The 13,578-nt window shown below is 34.8% G+C and overlaps 3 protein-coding genes across 3 annotated transcripts; all 3 read right to left on the bottom strand.

Annotated features, from left to right (window-relative positions):
• Positions 1 to 2,110: 2,110 nt before the first annotated feature.
• LOC114194136 (bifunctional aspartate aminotransferase and glutamate/aspartate-prephenate aminotransferase-like) lies at positions 2,111 to 5,520 on the bottom strand. The gene is made up of 10 exons (XM_028084214.1): positions 5,025 to 5,520; positions 4,698 to 4,941; positions 4,467 to 4,560; positions 4,257 to 4,360; positions 3,858 to 4,106; positions 3,654 to 3,767; positions 3,360 to 3,443; positions 3,034 to 3,204; positions 2,818 to 2,931; positions 2,111 to 2,438 (listed from the first exon to the last, which is right to left on the bottom strand). The coding sequence occupies exons 1-10, from the start codon at positions 5,126 to 5,128 to the stop codon at positions 2,298 to 2,300; spliced, it is 1,419 nt and encodes a 472-aa protein (XP_027940015.1). The 5' UTR covers positions 5,129 to 5,520; the 3' UTR covers positions 2,111 to 2,297.
• Positions 5,521 to 5,679: 159 nt separating this feature from the next.
• Positions 5,680 to 9,086, bottom strand: LOC114194144 (bifunctional aspartate aminotransferase and glutamate/aspartate-prephenate aminotransferase-like). Its single transcript, XM_028084227.1, has 10 exons — positions 8,819 to 9,086; positions 8,505 to 8,748; positions 8,278 to 8,371; positions 8,074 to 8,177; positions 7,304 to 7,552; positions 7,109 to 7,222; positions 6,814 to 6,897; positions 6,359 to 6,529; positions 6,163 to 6,276; positions 5,680 to 6,048 (listed from the first exon to the last, which is right to left on the bottom strand). Exons 1-10 carry the CDS (start codon positions 8,887 to 8,889, stop codon positions 5,920 to 5,922), a joined length of 1,374 nt encoding a protein of 457 aa, XP_027940028.1. The 5' UTR covers positions 8,890 to 9,086; the 3' UTR covers positions 5,680 to 5,919.
• Positions 9,087 to 10,585: 1,499 nt separating this feature from the next.
• On the bottom strand, positions 10,586 to 12,859 carry LOC114195142 (trafficking protein particle complex subunit 12). Its single transcript, XM_028085534.1, has 2 exons — positions 11,705 to 12,859; positions 10,586 to 11,102 (listed from the first exon to the last, which is right to left on the bottom strand). Exon 1 carries the CDS (start codon positions 12,789 to 12,791, stop codon positions 11,706 to 11,708), a length of 1,086 nt encoding a protein of 361 aa, XP_027941335.1. The 5' UTR covers positions 12,792 to 12,859; the 3' UTR covers positions 10,586 to 11,102; position 11,705.
• Positions 12,860 to 13,578: the final 719 nt, after the last annotated feature.

The raw sequence follows: 13,578 nt of genomic DNA, 5'->3' as shown, positions 1-13,578 counted from the left end.
TGTTAGGTTGTTTTTTTTTAGTCAACACATAAATAATTTGTATTTTTTTATTTTGGTTTGTATTTGGATTGTATTAAAGTTTATTTAGATTTTAATTAAAATTATAATTTCATTTTGATTGAAAAAAAATAAAAATTGTATTTTTTTATAATTAACTGAACCTGTGAGCCAACCCGTTTAACCCGCTAATCCGTGGTGAGTCGGGCTGGGTTCAAATTTTTTTTGCTCGCTAAAAAGTAAGGCAGGTTAGGTTGACTCGCTAAATCATCAATCCATAATGGGTTGAACCGGGTCAAACCGAATTACCCATTTTAACAGCTCTAGTATTTTCCATTATAGACCTATACTACATAAAAGAATTTTAAATTTCGATAGACGTAAGAGGTTAATACCATGGAAGCCCAAATTCCAAATGCAATTAAGAAATCATGGTAAACGTTACAAATATATTTTTATAAAACTATAAAAAGTAAAACAGACGATAGGGGGGTGTCATACTATTTTTAAATTTTTAACCACAATTAATTACAAAAATAGTGTGGGTGCAAAGTTTTGATATTAAAATACCCATATGCTTTCTGAGTTACATGGGAATAGTTATTTTTTTAGTTTAGGGCTTTTTGCAGAGTTGAAAAGTAGATAAAAATAAGTTAAGTTTAGTGGTTGATGTTCTTAGACCGTAAGAAGGGTAGGTTCATAGAAGTAAGATCATCACTCACACTAAATCTTCTGAGGCACTAACTTTAAGCACAACTTCACGTTTCCAAACTCTACATTTTTCGAACTTGTTATTGTACATCTCTAAAATCTTGTCCAGATTCAATCTATATAGATACTGTTCTCTTCTTTTTCTCACTCATTCTTTATTTTTTAGGTATAACTTTACTAAAGATGTTGACACTTTTCTTAGAAATGTCCAATGCAAAGTGTTATAAAACAATTCTATCAAAATTTTCTGAGATAACATATATGAGAACATCTTAAATATAACAGTTTTTTAGATAAAATTTATATTTTAAAAATGACAAGCTTAATTGTACAATTATATAAATAAAAAATTACGAATATACGTAGAAAAGGTTATCTTTAGAATGAAATTCATAAAAAAGATGCAGTAAAATTACAAATAAAAGTGATGTAATAAAATCCTTTGAAAATAAAATGACACCTAATATAAAGATCTGTAAGATATTTATATTAGAGATTCTCTTAAATAGCTTTTGCTAATACAACAACAAAATTTTCAAGTTACTTTCTAAAAATAAAATTTTCAACAAAATTTTCACCATTAGGTTATTTTTTAAAGTAGCAATCGAAATACTTGTTAGCTTGAAAATTTTCAGAGTATGGTTTTATTTGGAGACATATAATTTGGTTTTGTTTAAGAGGATGTAGCACACGGGCTTTATAAGAAGCCCTTTTCTCTTTTGATATTTCTTTTTGCACCTGTACATTTTCCTTCTACACTCTTACATATGAAAATTTCAACTTCCATATTATAAACATCTGAAGATTTTTTTTATAAAAAAAAAAAATTGATTTCTGGATTACATAATTTATAACACTTTCTTCCTCAAAACAATTCTTGACACAACACATTGACAAGGGTGGTGGTGACGAAATAACGCCAAGAGATGGCATATGAAAATTATGGGGGTGCAGAGATAAATGGTCTTCTCTTTAAGGGATTTAAATGGGCTCTATTAATAATGCCCACAAATCCATGATGATTAATCAAACCCTCCCATTTTAAAAGTATTTAATTTTATTATTTTTTTATAGCAAAAATTATTATATGGTGACAATCTTTTACTGTGTCAAAATTAATAGAAGAACTAAATTCAGATAATGTGATAATAATTGTAAAGTTCATATATAAAATGAATAAATTTACACACTTTTCTTTTTACTAATTAATCAATTTTTAAAATATAAGAACCAAAACCAAAAATTAATAAAAAAAATAGATCAAAAATATATTTAACCCATAAATCAATAATCATTGACTTTTGATTTATATATTTTATTTTTCTAAAGAAAATAACTTTGACTTTGTTCATTATAAGGATAACAAAGGAAAAGCTAGATTTCCAACCCTACTACACTATTATTTTCATAAAACAACTGAACATGCCTTATATTTTCCAAGATATCTATTATATACAATCAGTCTTTCATAACAGTAACTTACAAAGTATTATGAGAATATGGTAAGAGAATGTAACATTACTCATCTTCTGAATAAACACATTACCCATTGCAAATAAAAAATAGAAGACAGAAGAAAAGTAGTGTGATTAAAGAAGCGCAGCAGAGCGTAGAAGGATAAGCGCTTTCTCAATTCTCTCTACTGCTGTCTTTAAAACAGTAAGGGATTGGGCATAAGAAATGCGGATGCAACTATCATCTCCAAATGCACTTCCCGGAACCAGTGCCACCTGTTGTAAATCAAAACATCAAAACACATCATCAATCATGTCATGCTTTATTCAAAACAAACACCTTAAAGAGATACTTTAGTCTTCTATAGAATGTGCATGCATATAAGAAATTTGTATAGAATCTCAAAAGGTCATTTAAATGAATATACTGTTGTATAAACATATGGGTAGTTGAAGAAATGCTTTGAGATTAAGAGTTCATTAATAGTATTTTGATAGTAATTGAGTAGGATTATTTATTGTGTTTTAGTATTAGTTATATTTAATGTATGTGATTGAAAGGTTTATAAAAGAACCATGTAGTGCTCATTGTAAAACATAATAAGTTTTAATATAGAGAGTATTTATACAGAAAGACTTGTTTGTTAACATATACCAGGCCCTTGTCCAACAGGTATCGACAGAAGGAGTCAGAATTCTCGATTAAGCCAAACCCTTCAGCTTCTCTTCCATAATAAGAGCTGAATTCAATGAACAGATAAAATGCTCCCTGAAATTGAAAAAAAAAAAAAATAGAACACTTTTTAATAGAAGGAATTGGAGCTAAAAACTGGGCAAAGGAGGGTCAAGCAACATGGTAATAAGTTCACACCTGTGGTTCAGATATTTTCACACCATCCATTTTTGAAAAGCTTTCAACCAAGAAATCCCTTCTTTCCCTGAAGGCTTTCACCATGGTAGAAACAGCCTCTCCACCTGCATAGCCTAGTCCTAATGCAGCAACACCAGCTTTCTGAGATACACTGCTTGCCCCTGATGTGAACTGTATTCAACGAAATGTGTTTGATATCAGAAGCCAGTTAAGAGTTGGTCAAAGTAGAATGGTTAAAAATATCAGTTAGTTAGTTACTAAGACATAGAAAGTTTGATTTTGAGTTGTGCATAATTCACAAAAAGTGAAATGAAAATGCAGCCTACCTGACTTTGAATCTTTCCACAGGCTGCAACAAAGTGTTTTGGACCAGCAATATACCCAAGACGCCACCCAGTCATGGCAAATGTCTACAACAACGGTTGAAAAGCATTATAATTCAGACCTCAGGCTTTTACATTTATCATAATTTACAGACATTCTAACAAACACATAATTTGCATGGAGCAGAAACAAAAAACAGGCGATTAAGAACACAAGCATCAACATGCCCGACAGAAAATTTATACCAATCAGAAACTATACTTTATCCGTAAGAGCATATATCACCATAGACCAACCTTGGAAAACCCATTCACGGTTAGTGTTCTGTCCCACATTCCAGTTAAAGATGCAAAGCTTGTGTGAGTTGCAGGTGCATAAATTATGTGTTCATAAACTTCATCAGAGAGAACCTGTTTAAAACAGCCGTAGAGATCTTGAAATGAACTATCATTGAGGAAAAGTGGAAAACACATTCAAGCGTAATGGGTGCTTGTTTGTACCAGAAGCCTGGGGTGCTTTGCTACAATTTGGGCTATCTCTTCAAGTAGTTTCTTAGAGTAGACAGATCCTGTTGGATTACACGGTGAACAAAGAATAAGTAGCCTTGATCTTTCTGTAAGATTGGCTTCAAGCAGTTTCGGATCCAAAAGAAAGTTATTAGATATTTGGGTTGGAATAATCACAGGATTTGCATCTGCTAGTCTTGCCATTTCTGGATAACTCACATAGAATGGACCTGGAATGATAACCTGAAACATTCGCAGCACAAGAAGGTAAATAAATAGAAACCTCCACACCATGCAAAAGGATAAATAACCAGAATCAATTCTGCTAATAATCACCAAAACGCAAACTAAGCAATCATAGATGCTCATGGTAGAGTATAAGGCGTTTCCTACCTCATCTCCTGGGGAACAAAGTGCAAGCACCGCTTGAACAACACTCTGTTTCGCTCCATTGCTGACCAAAATCTCATCTGGGGTATATGTAATACCATTCTCCTCTACAGAAACAGTCATGTAACATTGTTCAAACTCCTAATCTCGCATAATGATAATAATAATAATAATGAGAAATATACTCGTTAAGCATCTAAATTCTGAAGTAACCTTTTAGCTTGTGACATATTGCTTGGCGTAATTCTAAGGTTCCGGCATTAGGAGTATATCTAGTGTGACCGTCACGAATTGCATTCATCCCAGCCTATATCATCTTTATTCATGTCAGGTCATGATCATGAATTCATGATACAATACACAGAGAAAAGGGACAAAAGAAACAAGAACAAGAACATTTATTGCTAACTTTTACAAACAAATGGAAATTTACACAGAACTCGCCTCAGCTATAACAGTGGGTGTGTCAAAGTCAGGTTCTCCAGCCGCTAAGCGAATAACGGGAACTCCGGCTTGTAAAAGAGCAGTGGCATGATCACTTATGGCCACAGTTTTGGAAGGCTTCACAGCATTAACTCTGTGGCTCAAAGAGACATCAACTTCTACGTCATCAAAATCACTCTTATTTTTTGCCTTTACCACTACCACCCTTTTCTTCAGCTCCACGTGATTTCCTTTCTGCATGGTTCTACAGAGCCAATAAAACCATTAATTAGCAACAACAATAAAGTGAATATCTGAAGTGGAATGGCACAAGAGAATCGAGGTAACCTGAAAGGAAGTGTGGATGGAGATGGAAAAAAGCAACGAGAAACGGAATAGTCATCTCCAAACGTGATTGTGGAGATGGCAGCGTTATGTAGTGCATTGGCCATGGGAAATGATAAGAAGCTCTCTACGCAAATGCAACGTTGAAACGCCAAGACAAGAAGGGAAGTGCATTATATACAAGTAGAAGGGGGTAGAGGAATATGTGAAGATGGAGTTGGTGGAATCTCTTTTTCTTCACATCTTCCTCTACCACTTCTGCCAGCTTTTTGTTTGTGTTGGTCAAATATGTACAATTCAACTTCACCAACCTAGACCGACAACGTTAAAATTTTCTATTCATATAAGTGTTTTGTAATGTAAATGATTGTTTGACATCTTCTAAGAATTGCTCTCACTTAACAATTCATTTTAATAATATAATAGTATTGTTGTAAAAAGTCACACTTTTTTAAAGAAGTTTACATGTTTCAGAAGAAAAAAACTCAGGATGGAGAAATTGTTGATTTCTATTGTTCTCCTTCTGGGCTTAAGAGAAGAACAGAATTAAGTTGGAAGTGAGTGACGCTGTTTCAAAATAATGTCTAGCAAAAGAATGTTTTATAACTTGACACAAAAAGTATACTTGAGCGAATAGTTAGAGAATGGCAGGTAGAGATGAGATTCAGATACGATGATTGTGATCAACGATAATAATTTTACATCACCCAGAAAATCAATATTCAAGATTTTCGTCATTACTTCACTTTGTAATTTCTAGCAGAAAGAAACAAGAAAAAAAAGAGTAACAACCTCATGTACAACACAGGAATCAACCAGGACCCATTATTCTCCTAAATTAATCTCAAACTTTCTGTAAATCTTTTGTTTAGAAATAAATGAAAAACTGAATGTATTTTTAAGAGCTTAGAGAGATGAGTGCATTCTTAATTCTGTCCACTGCTGTGCTTAAAGTAGAAAGGGATTCTGCAAAAGAGATGCGGATGCAAGAATCATCTCCAAATGCACTCCCTGGAACCAAAGCAACCTGTAATGAGTCAAAACATTAAGTTACGACTTAGGCCATTATTATGTGTATTAAGTTTGAACTTAATACGCTTAGTGTATCAGTAAAATCTTGAAGACCATTAAATGAGAATACCTGGCCCTTTTCCAGCAGATAGCGACAGAGGGAGTCAGAATTTTCGATTAAACCGAACCCTTCAGCTTGTCTTCCATAATAAGAGCTCAAATCAATGAATACATAGAATCCCCCCTGAAAGTGAAAAGAATAATACATTTTTCAAGGAAAGGAGAAACTAACAATAGAGAGGATGATAATCAAACACCTTTCACACCTGTGGTTCACATATTCTCGCTCCATCCATGTCTCGAAAGCTTTCAACCAAGAAATCCCTTCTTTCCCTGTAAGCTTTTACCATGGTAGAAACAGCTTCTCCTCCTGCATAGCCTAATCCTAATGCAGCAACTGCAGCTTTCTGAGATATACTACTTGCTCCTGAAGTAAACTGTGCTCCATAAAATGTGTTACATATCCCCAAAACTTAGTTAGAAAAGGAAAAAGGATAAACAGGGGAACAGGGTAGAAGAGTAGGGACTTTGACTTGGATCATTTGAGAGTACTAAACAGCAACTTTCATTGTTCTGTACAATTTCATTAAAACATATAATATTTTTTTATTTTCTCATTGAATATCTGTTAGATGTCTTGGAGCAAAAGGAAATCAAGAAAAGTTTCATATTTGGTTGTACATAATTCATCAAATGGAAATGAAAAATACAGCATGCATGCCTGGCTTTGAATCTTTCCACATGCTGCAACAAAATGTTTTGGACCAGCAATATACCCAAGCCGCCAACCAGTCATTGCAAATGTCTACAATAAGACAGTTGGAAAGCATCATAATTCAGATCTGAAGCATTCTACATTGTCATAATCTACGAACATTCAAATAATACAGAATTTGCACCGAGTAGAAAACGAAAACAAGGGATGAACAACACAAACAACAACATGCTCAAAAGAAAATCTATAGTAATTAGAATTTACACTCCATCAGTAAGAGCACATATCATCACTGAAAAACCTTGGAAAGTCCATTCACAGTTAGAGTCCTGTCCCGCATTCCAGGTAAAGATGCAAAGCTTGTATGAGTTGCCGGTGCATAAATTATGTGCTCATAATTTTCATCAGAAAGAACCTGAATACAACAGCCATAGAGATCTGTAAGGAGCTATAGTTGAGGAGAAAACATTCAAGTATCATGGATGGATGTCTGCACCAGAAGCCTGGGGTGCTTTGCTACAATTTGGGCTATCTCTTCAAGTAATTTCTCAGGATAGACAGACCCTGTTGGGTTACACGGTGAACAAAGAATAAGCAATCTGGATCTTTCTGTAAGGTTGTCTTCTAGCAGTTTCGGGTCCAAAAGAAAATCATTCAGTATGTGGGTTGGAAGAATCACTGGTGTTGCATGAGCCAGTCGTGCCATTTCTGGGTAACTCACATAGAATGGAGCTGGAATAATAACCTGAAACATTCTTCACAACACAAGGTGAATGAAAGCCTCCACAGTTTGCAAAAGGATAACATATATGTAAGTCTTCTAAAACCACAATAGAAGCAATTTTATAAATGGAAACACGTGCACAAAATGGACAGATTTTAATTTTCATAATGGTGAGAAAAAGGTTTGCGGGACCTGGAATATATGACAATCATATCGAGTTAGAAAAACGGAGAAATACAACATGGAAGATAAAAATATTCTAGAATAAGGAAATGAATGTCTAGTTGCAGAATAAGTTGAACAAAAGAAGCCATGTCAATAAGTTCAGACTTATTACAGAATGATATTAACACAAGTTGCAAATATGCTCACAATATAAGAATAAGTCCTCAAAAGAAGAGCACTTCTGAAGCTTCGTATGCTGTTTAAGTCAATTTTGTTCCCATATTTTAAATGCATTAGACAATTTTCTTTGACTCTAAAATGACTCAGTAGCATAACCAATTCTATATGTTTGTGGTAAGTATATAGCTGTTTCAAACCTCGTCTCCTGGGGAACAAACTGCGAGCACTGCTTGAACAATACTTTGCTTGGCTCCATTACTGACAACAATCTGATCAGGAGAATGTATAATTCCATTCTCTTCTGCAGAAACAGTTCTGTCACATTGTCAAACTTCCAACCTCACCCAATATAATCATAAATAAAACACACAAACACGCAAATATCTGAATTCTGAAGTAACCTTTTAGCTTGTGACATATTGCTTGGCGCAATTCTAACGTGCCAGCATTGGGGGTATATCTGGTATAACCGTCACGAATTGCATTCATCCCAGCCTATCATTCCCATACATCTCATCTCATGATCATGAATTTACAACACATACAAAAAGAGAAAAGGGACAAAAACCGAAGAAGAATAAACACTTATATTATCAACTTAACAGAGTGAAATTTACAGAGAAATCACCTCAGCTATCACAGCAGGAGTGTCAAAATCAGATTCTCCAAAAAACAAGCGAATAACAGGAACTCCAGATTGTGAAAGAGCAGTGGCGTGATCACATATGGCTAGAGTTTTGGAAAGTTTCACAGCATCAACTCTGTGACTTAAAGAAATATCAACGCCCGAGTCATCAAAATCGCTATTAGACTTTGCCTTAATCGGCACAGCCATTCTTTTCAACTCAATGTGTTTTCCTTTATGCATGGCTCTACAAAGGCAATAAAAGCATTAGCAACAGGCGATGCTGAAGAATAACGACTCAAGGATATTGAAGTAACCTAAGAGTGGATAGGGATGGAAAACCACAAGTCATGGCAGCGTTATGAAGCGCATTAGCCATGGAAATCATAAGTGCAGTTGGATAGGTAAATGAGAAGAATCTACGCAACGTTCAAACACCAAGTAAAGAATGAAAGTATTTAAGTAAGAAGAGGCAGAGGAAAGGAAAATGGGGTTAGAGAAATAGAGTTGACTTAACTTAGTGCATTAAGAAGCAGAGCTCAGAGAAGCATGTCTTTTTTCTTCAAGTCCTTGTCTGTATACTTAAGAAAATACTTTCTTGTTTATGTAGGTTGACAATATCTATTTCAACCTCATCAACAGATAGGGAAAACCTCAAAATATAAATAAATTGTAGTAGGTGGCAGGGTTTTTTTTAAGGAAAAAGTCGGTGAACGATAATATTACTTATTTTAAAAAAATCACTTCTTTAAAAGAAAAGTTTTTTTCTTTTGAAAGATAGATAATCTCAGAATGTGCCTATCTGCCTAATAAATAAGAAGTATCCACTCAGCGTGCAAATATTGTTGATTTCTTATGTTCTCGTTTCTAGCTTGAGAAGAACAGTAACTATTTCGAAACAAATGACTGTTTTAATCTATGGGTCATGTTTAGTTCGAAATCACTTGGTGAAGGAAAAGTACAATAGTTATTTTCTTTTTCCTAGTACAACCATACTTCAATTACTAGTTTGATAATAGCGGGTTGAGAGATATGAGATTCAGATACACTGGAGGATCATAATTTTTTATCAACCAGAAATCCAAGATTCAGGATTCTTGATCAATTCAATGACAATCAAACCGAATTCAGCACGTTCTTCGCTTCCATTTTTTTTCGCCGATCGTGTTGCGAGTGAAAAGGATGCACAGTTATAGTCCGCCATTTGGAATATTAGAGCATTTCCCTTCGATAAGTTTCATCAAGATAAATTTACGTTCTATAGGTTATATATTCGGGAATGATGACCCATGACATTTAATAATATCGTAAATCCACTAATTTCTCTTGCTTATATATGTTCTTTTTTTTTATGAACAATGAAATTTTAACTACTAAATTTTGATAATTTTATTTTACACCATAAAATGTCATATTTAAGTGATTTTAGAATATAAAAAAATGAGTAAATACAAAAATAGATAGTCACTTAAATGCAAAAATAGATAATCACTTAAGAGAGTCATCTCATGTTGTAAAAGAAAATTATTAAAAAATAATTTTTATTTTTTTATATGCAAAAAATAATAAAATAAAGTACTAAGATACTCTAACCCTTCTAAAAAAGAGTTACAACTAGCTTTATCCATGTATATGCCATCTTCTTCCCTTCAGTAATAACTATAACTTCATCCCTCTATCTTGATTTCCTTCAGAAGCATTCAAATTGTATTTTCCATTTCACCACTTCATCATTACCTTTCTGTCGCATACAAAGGCTGTTTTTTTTTATCAGCATCTTTCACAAAGGCAGTAATATTAATCAGACATTTCGTGTACTCTTCCAATAGAATTTCAAACTGTCTGACGATTTTGTGAGGGACAAGTACCTTTCTGCTATCTCTAATCCAAGCTAATACCATTTTTACTTTAACATAAACAACTCTAATCGACCCATCCCACATGACCAAATGCATTCTTTAAGTGTTGTGATATAGATATATATATATATATATATATATATATATATATATATATAAAATAAATAGTCTTAAAATGTAACATAATCAAATGAGAACACACGTCAATTGCACAAGAATTTGGGATTACATTTTTATCTCATTTTCTACCAATCATATTCAATAAAAAGCAGGGAGGTCCGATGAGGAAATAAAAGCCATATGAAAATATCAATCTGCAGACTTGAAGTAGATTCAACAGGGATAACCAAAACTAAAATACAGAGCTCTTCCTTTTAGGGGCAGGAAGGATTATGTCATGAAGAAACCAACACTACAACAATACAGTGACCTTGATGAATTGAATGAATGTAATGCAAGAGTTTTGTTATAATCATTAGTCTCTCATATGTATAGAATTTTGACGCTGTCAGGTTAGGAAAGCATACAGCTGAACAAGATGTGAACCCGACAGACCTAATTACTTTGGTCCATATTTGTACCTATTCACCAGGCAACATATTGGATGTCCCATGGCATGACCAGCAGGGATGAAATCACTGTCCAATGGTTGAGCAGCAATTACCAGTGGTTCTTCCTTCGTCATGCAAAGCGAGTGGCATTTCAAGGTATTTTAAACAAACACACCACATCTCCATTAATTCTGCATATAAATAGATCAACCAGATATTAGAAGATTTCCTCTAAATGTATTAAAAAATAAATCTTTAAATTGATTTCTCTGGCAATTACTGTTCTTTCTATTACAATTATCTTCCACTCATAGAGTAAGAATGAAGAATCTTGCAGCCTTCAAAACGGCACTAAAAATATCCTCCCTAACTATGACATTGTAGAAGCCTTTGCTGCATACAGACTGACAGCCTAACTATGACATTGTCCATCAACAAGACACACAGAGACAGGCCAAAGAAATTGTTGAAAGGTATGCAAACAAAGAAATGTAGCATCTAGCATTGCATCCTATAAACTAAACAGCAGAGAACTTAGATGTTGTTTCGTAGATACTATTGGTACTATTCTCCAATCAGAACTAGAGTTTTGGCTCGATAATTCGTATAATAAAAGTTTGCATCAAATGTCAACAAAAATTACCGAAACATAACTCCAATTATAATGAAGATTGCACCTAAACACCAGTGAAAGTGTATTTAAGTTTTGTACAATGAAAAGAAAAAAAACAGATCGATGATACATTAGAAGAATACAAAAAAGCAAAGTGAAAAAAGGAAAGTAGCTACTTACCTCATGTACGAGTACAAGATGCATCAAAATCATCAGGTGCAACACGAGCAATCCAATTACTAAGCGTTCTCTTAATATCAGAGTGATTAACATACGCTAATTCATACATACTACACAAATTGACAACAAGCGTCTCATTGAGAGCCACCGTGGGAACTCTCTCAAGTGCACTCTCCAACACCTTAATAGAATCCGACAAGTCCCTAAGATACATCAAACACAGAGCCTTGTTATTAACAGCCACGACATCCGCGCTGTCCCTCTCAATGCACTCCTCGTACTCCCTCACCGCCGACACATAATCCTTACCAACCAAATACACCAACGCCTTGTTCCTATTCACAAGGTTCTTAAACTCAACCTCGCTCAAGGACCCATTATTCTCTCCCTCACTCTCCACCTTCAAAAAAGAAACTTTCGCACCCTCCAAGTCCCCAATCTGCAACTGCATATACCCAAGCTGCGAAACCAACAAAGGGTCCGAGCCATCATCGCGAGAGAGAAGCTCCTTCATCAAACTCAAACACACGCCAAACTCTTTCTGACTCAAATGGTGCCCTATTATGCAATTCACGACAAAAACCTCTCGTTTTCGCCACAGTTTAAGGGAGACACCGAGGTTGCTGTTTTCCCCCTTTTCCCTAATCTTCCCGCGCACGAAGTCAAGGAGTGTGTAGAAGCGATCCATTCCCTGCTGACGCTGCCCTAATTTGATTGGAATTAGGGCGTGGAGCCACCGGAGGGAGAAAGGGACCATCGATCCCACCCGGTTAGAGTAGATTTTGGGGTAGGTTTCGTAGCGGTAGTGGGAACTGTCGAGGTCTTCGAGGGAATCGAGCTCCGCAGAGGCTTCGTTGAAACGACGCAGTTTTGTGAATGCGAGGGCGTTGAAGGCGAGGTAGGTGAGGTGGTCGTGGGGCTTGTGGAGGAGAGACAGGGCGCGGGCGCGGGAGACCTTGTCGATGACTGAACGCCACGCGCCGCGGTTCGCGAGGTCTTCAAGGGAATTCATGTCATGACACGCGTCCACAGTTTGGCTCGAGAGAGGGTGCGGTTCAGATTCGGAGACTTCAGATTCCGAGTCCATGACGGAAAGTGACGCCGGATATGTTAAACGGATCTCGCCGGAGTCAGCGAGAAATAGTTCACAGTAGAGAGGAAGCAGGGGGTTTAGATGGGTTTGTTGGTTGATGATTTCTTATTGGGCCTGGTCCACTTTTAAGGCCCATAAAACTACAACCTATAGAATCTCTTCTCATACTAAAGGTGTTACTTATATACAACAAACTGTTTTTTTTAGGGTTAATTATTTTTTATTTCCAAAACTTTGGCTTAATATTAAAATTTGTTATGTTTGAAATTTTAAAATAGTTTGTTCCTTAAATTTTTTAAATGAATGAGTATAGTTAAAAAGGAAAGAATTGATCTTCGAATACAAACGGTTTGTAAATAATAATAATAACAGGTTCGTTAAGAGATTAATATAAATTAGGGTCTAGTGAAGAAATAAAGATATGTTTTTCTCACTTTACAACATACATCTTATATCAAATCACTATTTGACTTGAGCGTCAGAGTGTCTGCAAGTACCCCACCCTCAATCGTAGAGGAATAGTAAAAGGATTAATACAAAGGATTATTGAGATCGTCTGATTCTGTAATACTAACACAGTATCAATTAAGTATAATAAATATTAATGTAAAAGTAAGTGTGATGTGATTTCAAATGAGTTCTTTCTAACATAAGACTAATTTCTCTTCTATGACAATATATAAATGTTAATTAAGAAGACTTAAGAGGAAAGGATAATAATTTTATAAGTAGTATAGTTAACTCTTGATCATTTTTCTTCAATAGGATGCAAGTATTTCAA

The sequence above is a fragment of the Vigna unguiculata genome, chromosome 1 (assembly GCF_004118075.2).
Source record: "Vigna unguiculata cultivar IT97K-499-35 chromosome 1, ASM411807v1, whole genome shotgun sequence".
Classification (NCBI taxonomy): domain Eukaryota; kingdom Viridiplantae; phylum Streptophyta; class Magnoliopsida; order Fabales; family Fabaceae; genus Vigna; species Vigna unguiculata.
This window is presented reverse-complemented; position numbering and strand designations above follow the sequence as displayed.

Bases quoted from the DNA above. Each gene is read 5' to 3' on its own strand.
- LOC114194136 (XM_028084214.1), bottom strand. From the start codon at position 5,128: ATGGCCAATGCACTACATAACGCTGCCATCTCCACAATCACGTTTGGA. The intron at 4,107-4,256 runs GTAGGAAACGCC...CGAATGTTTCAG, and splicing joins TTTGTTCCCCAGGAGATGAG to GTTATCATTCCAGGTCCATT. The intron at 3,205-3,359 runs GTAGGCTGCATT...CGTTGAATACAG, and splicing joins GTGGAAAGATTCAAAGTCAG to TTCACATCAGGGGCAAGCAG.
- LOC114194144 (XM_028084227.1), bottom strand. From the start codon at position 8,889: ATGATTTCCATGGCTAATGCGCTTCATAACGCTGCCATGACTTGTGGT. The intron at 6,898-7,108 runs GTTTTTCAGTGA...GTCTTATTGTAG, and splicing joins CTGTGAATGGACTTTCCAAG to ACATTTGCAATGACTGGTTG. The intron at 6,277-6,358 runs GTGTGAAAGGTG...TTTCACTTTCAG, and splicing joins CGAGAATATGTGAACCACAG to GGGGGATTCTATGTATTCAT.
- LOC114195142 (XM_028085534.1), bottom strand. From the start codon at position 12,791: ATGGACTCGGAATCTGAAGTCTCCGAATCTGAACCGCACCCTCTCTCG.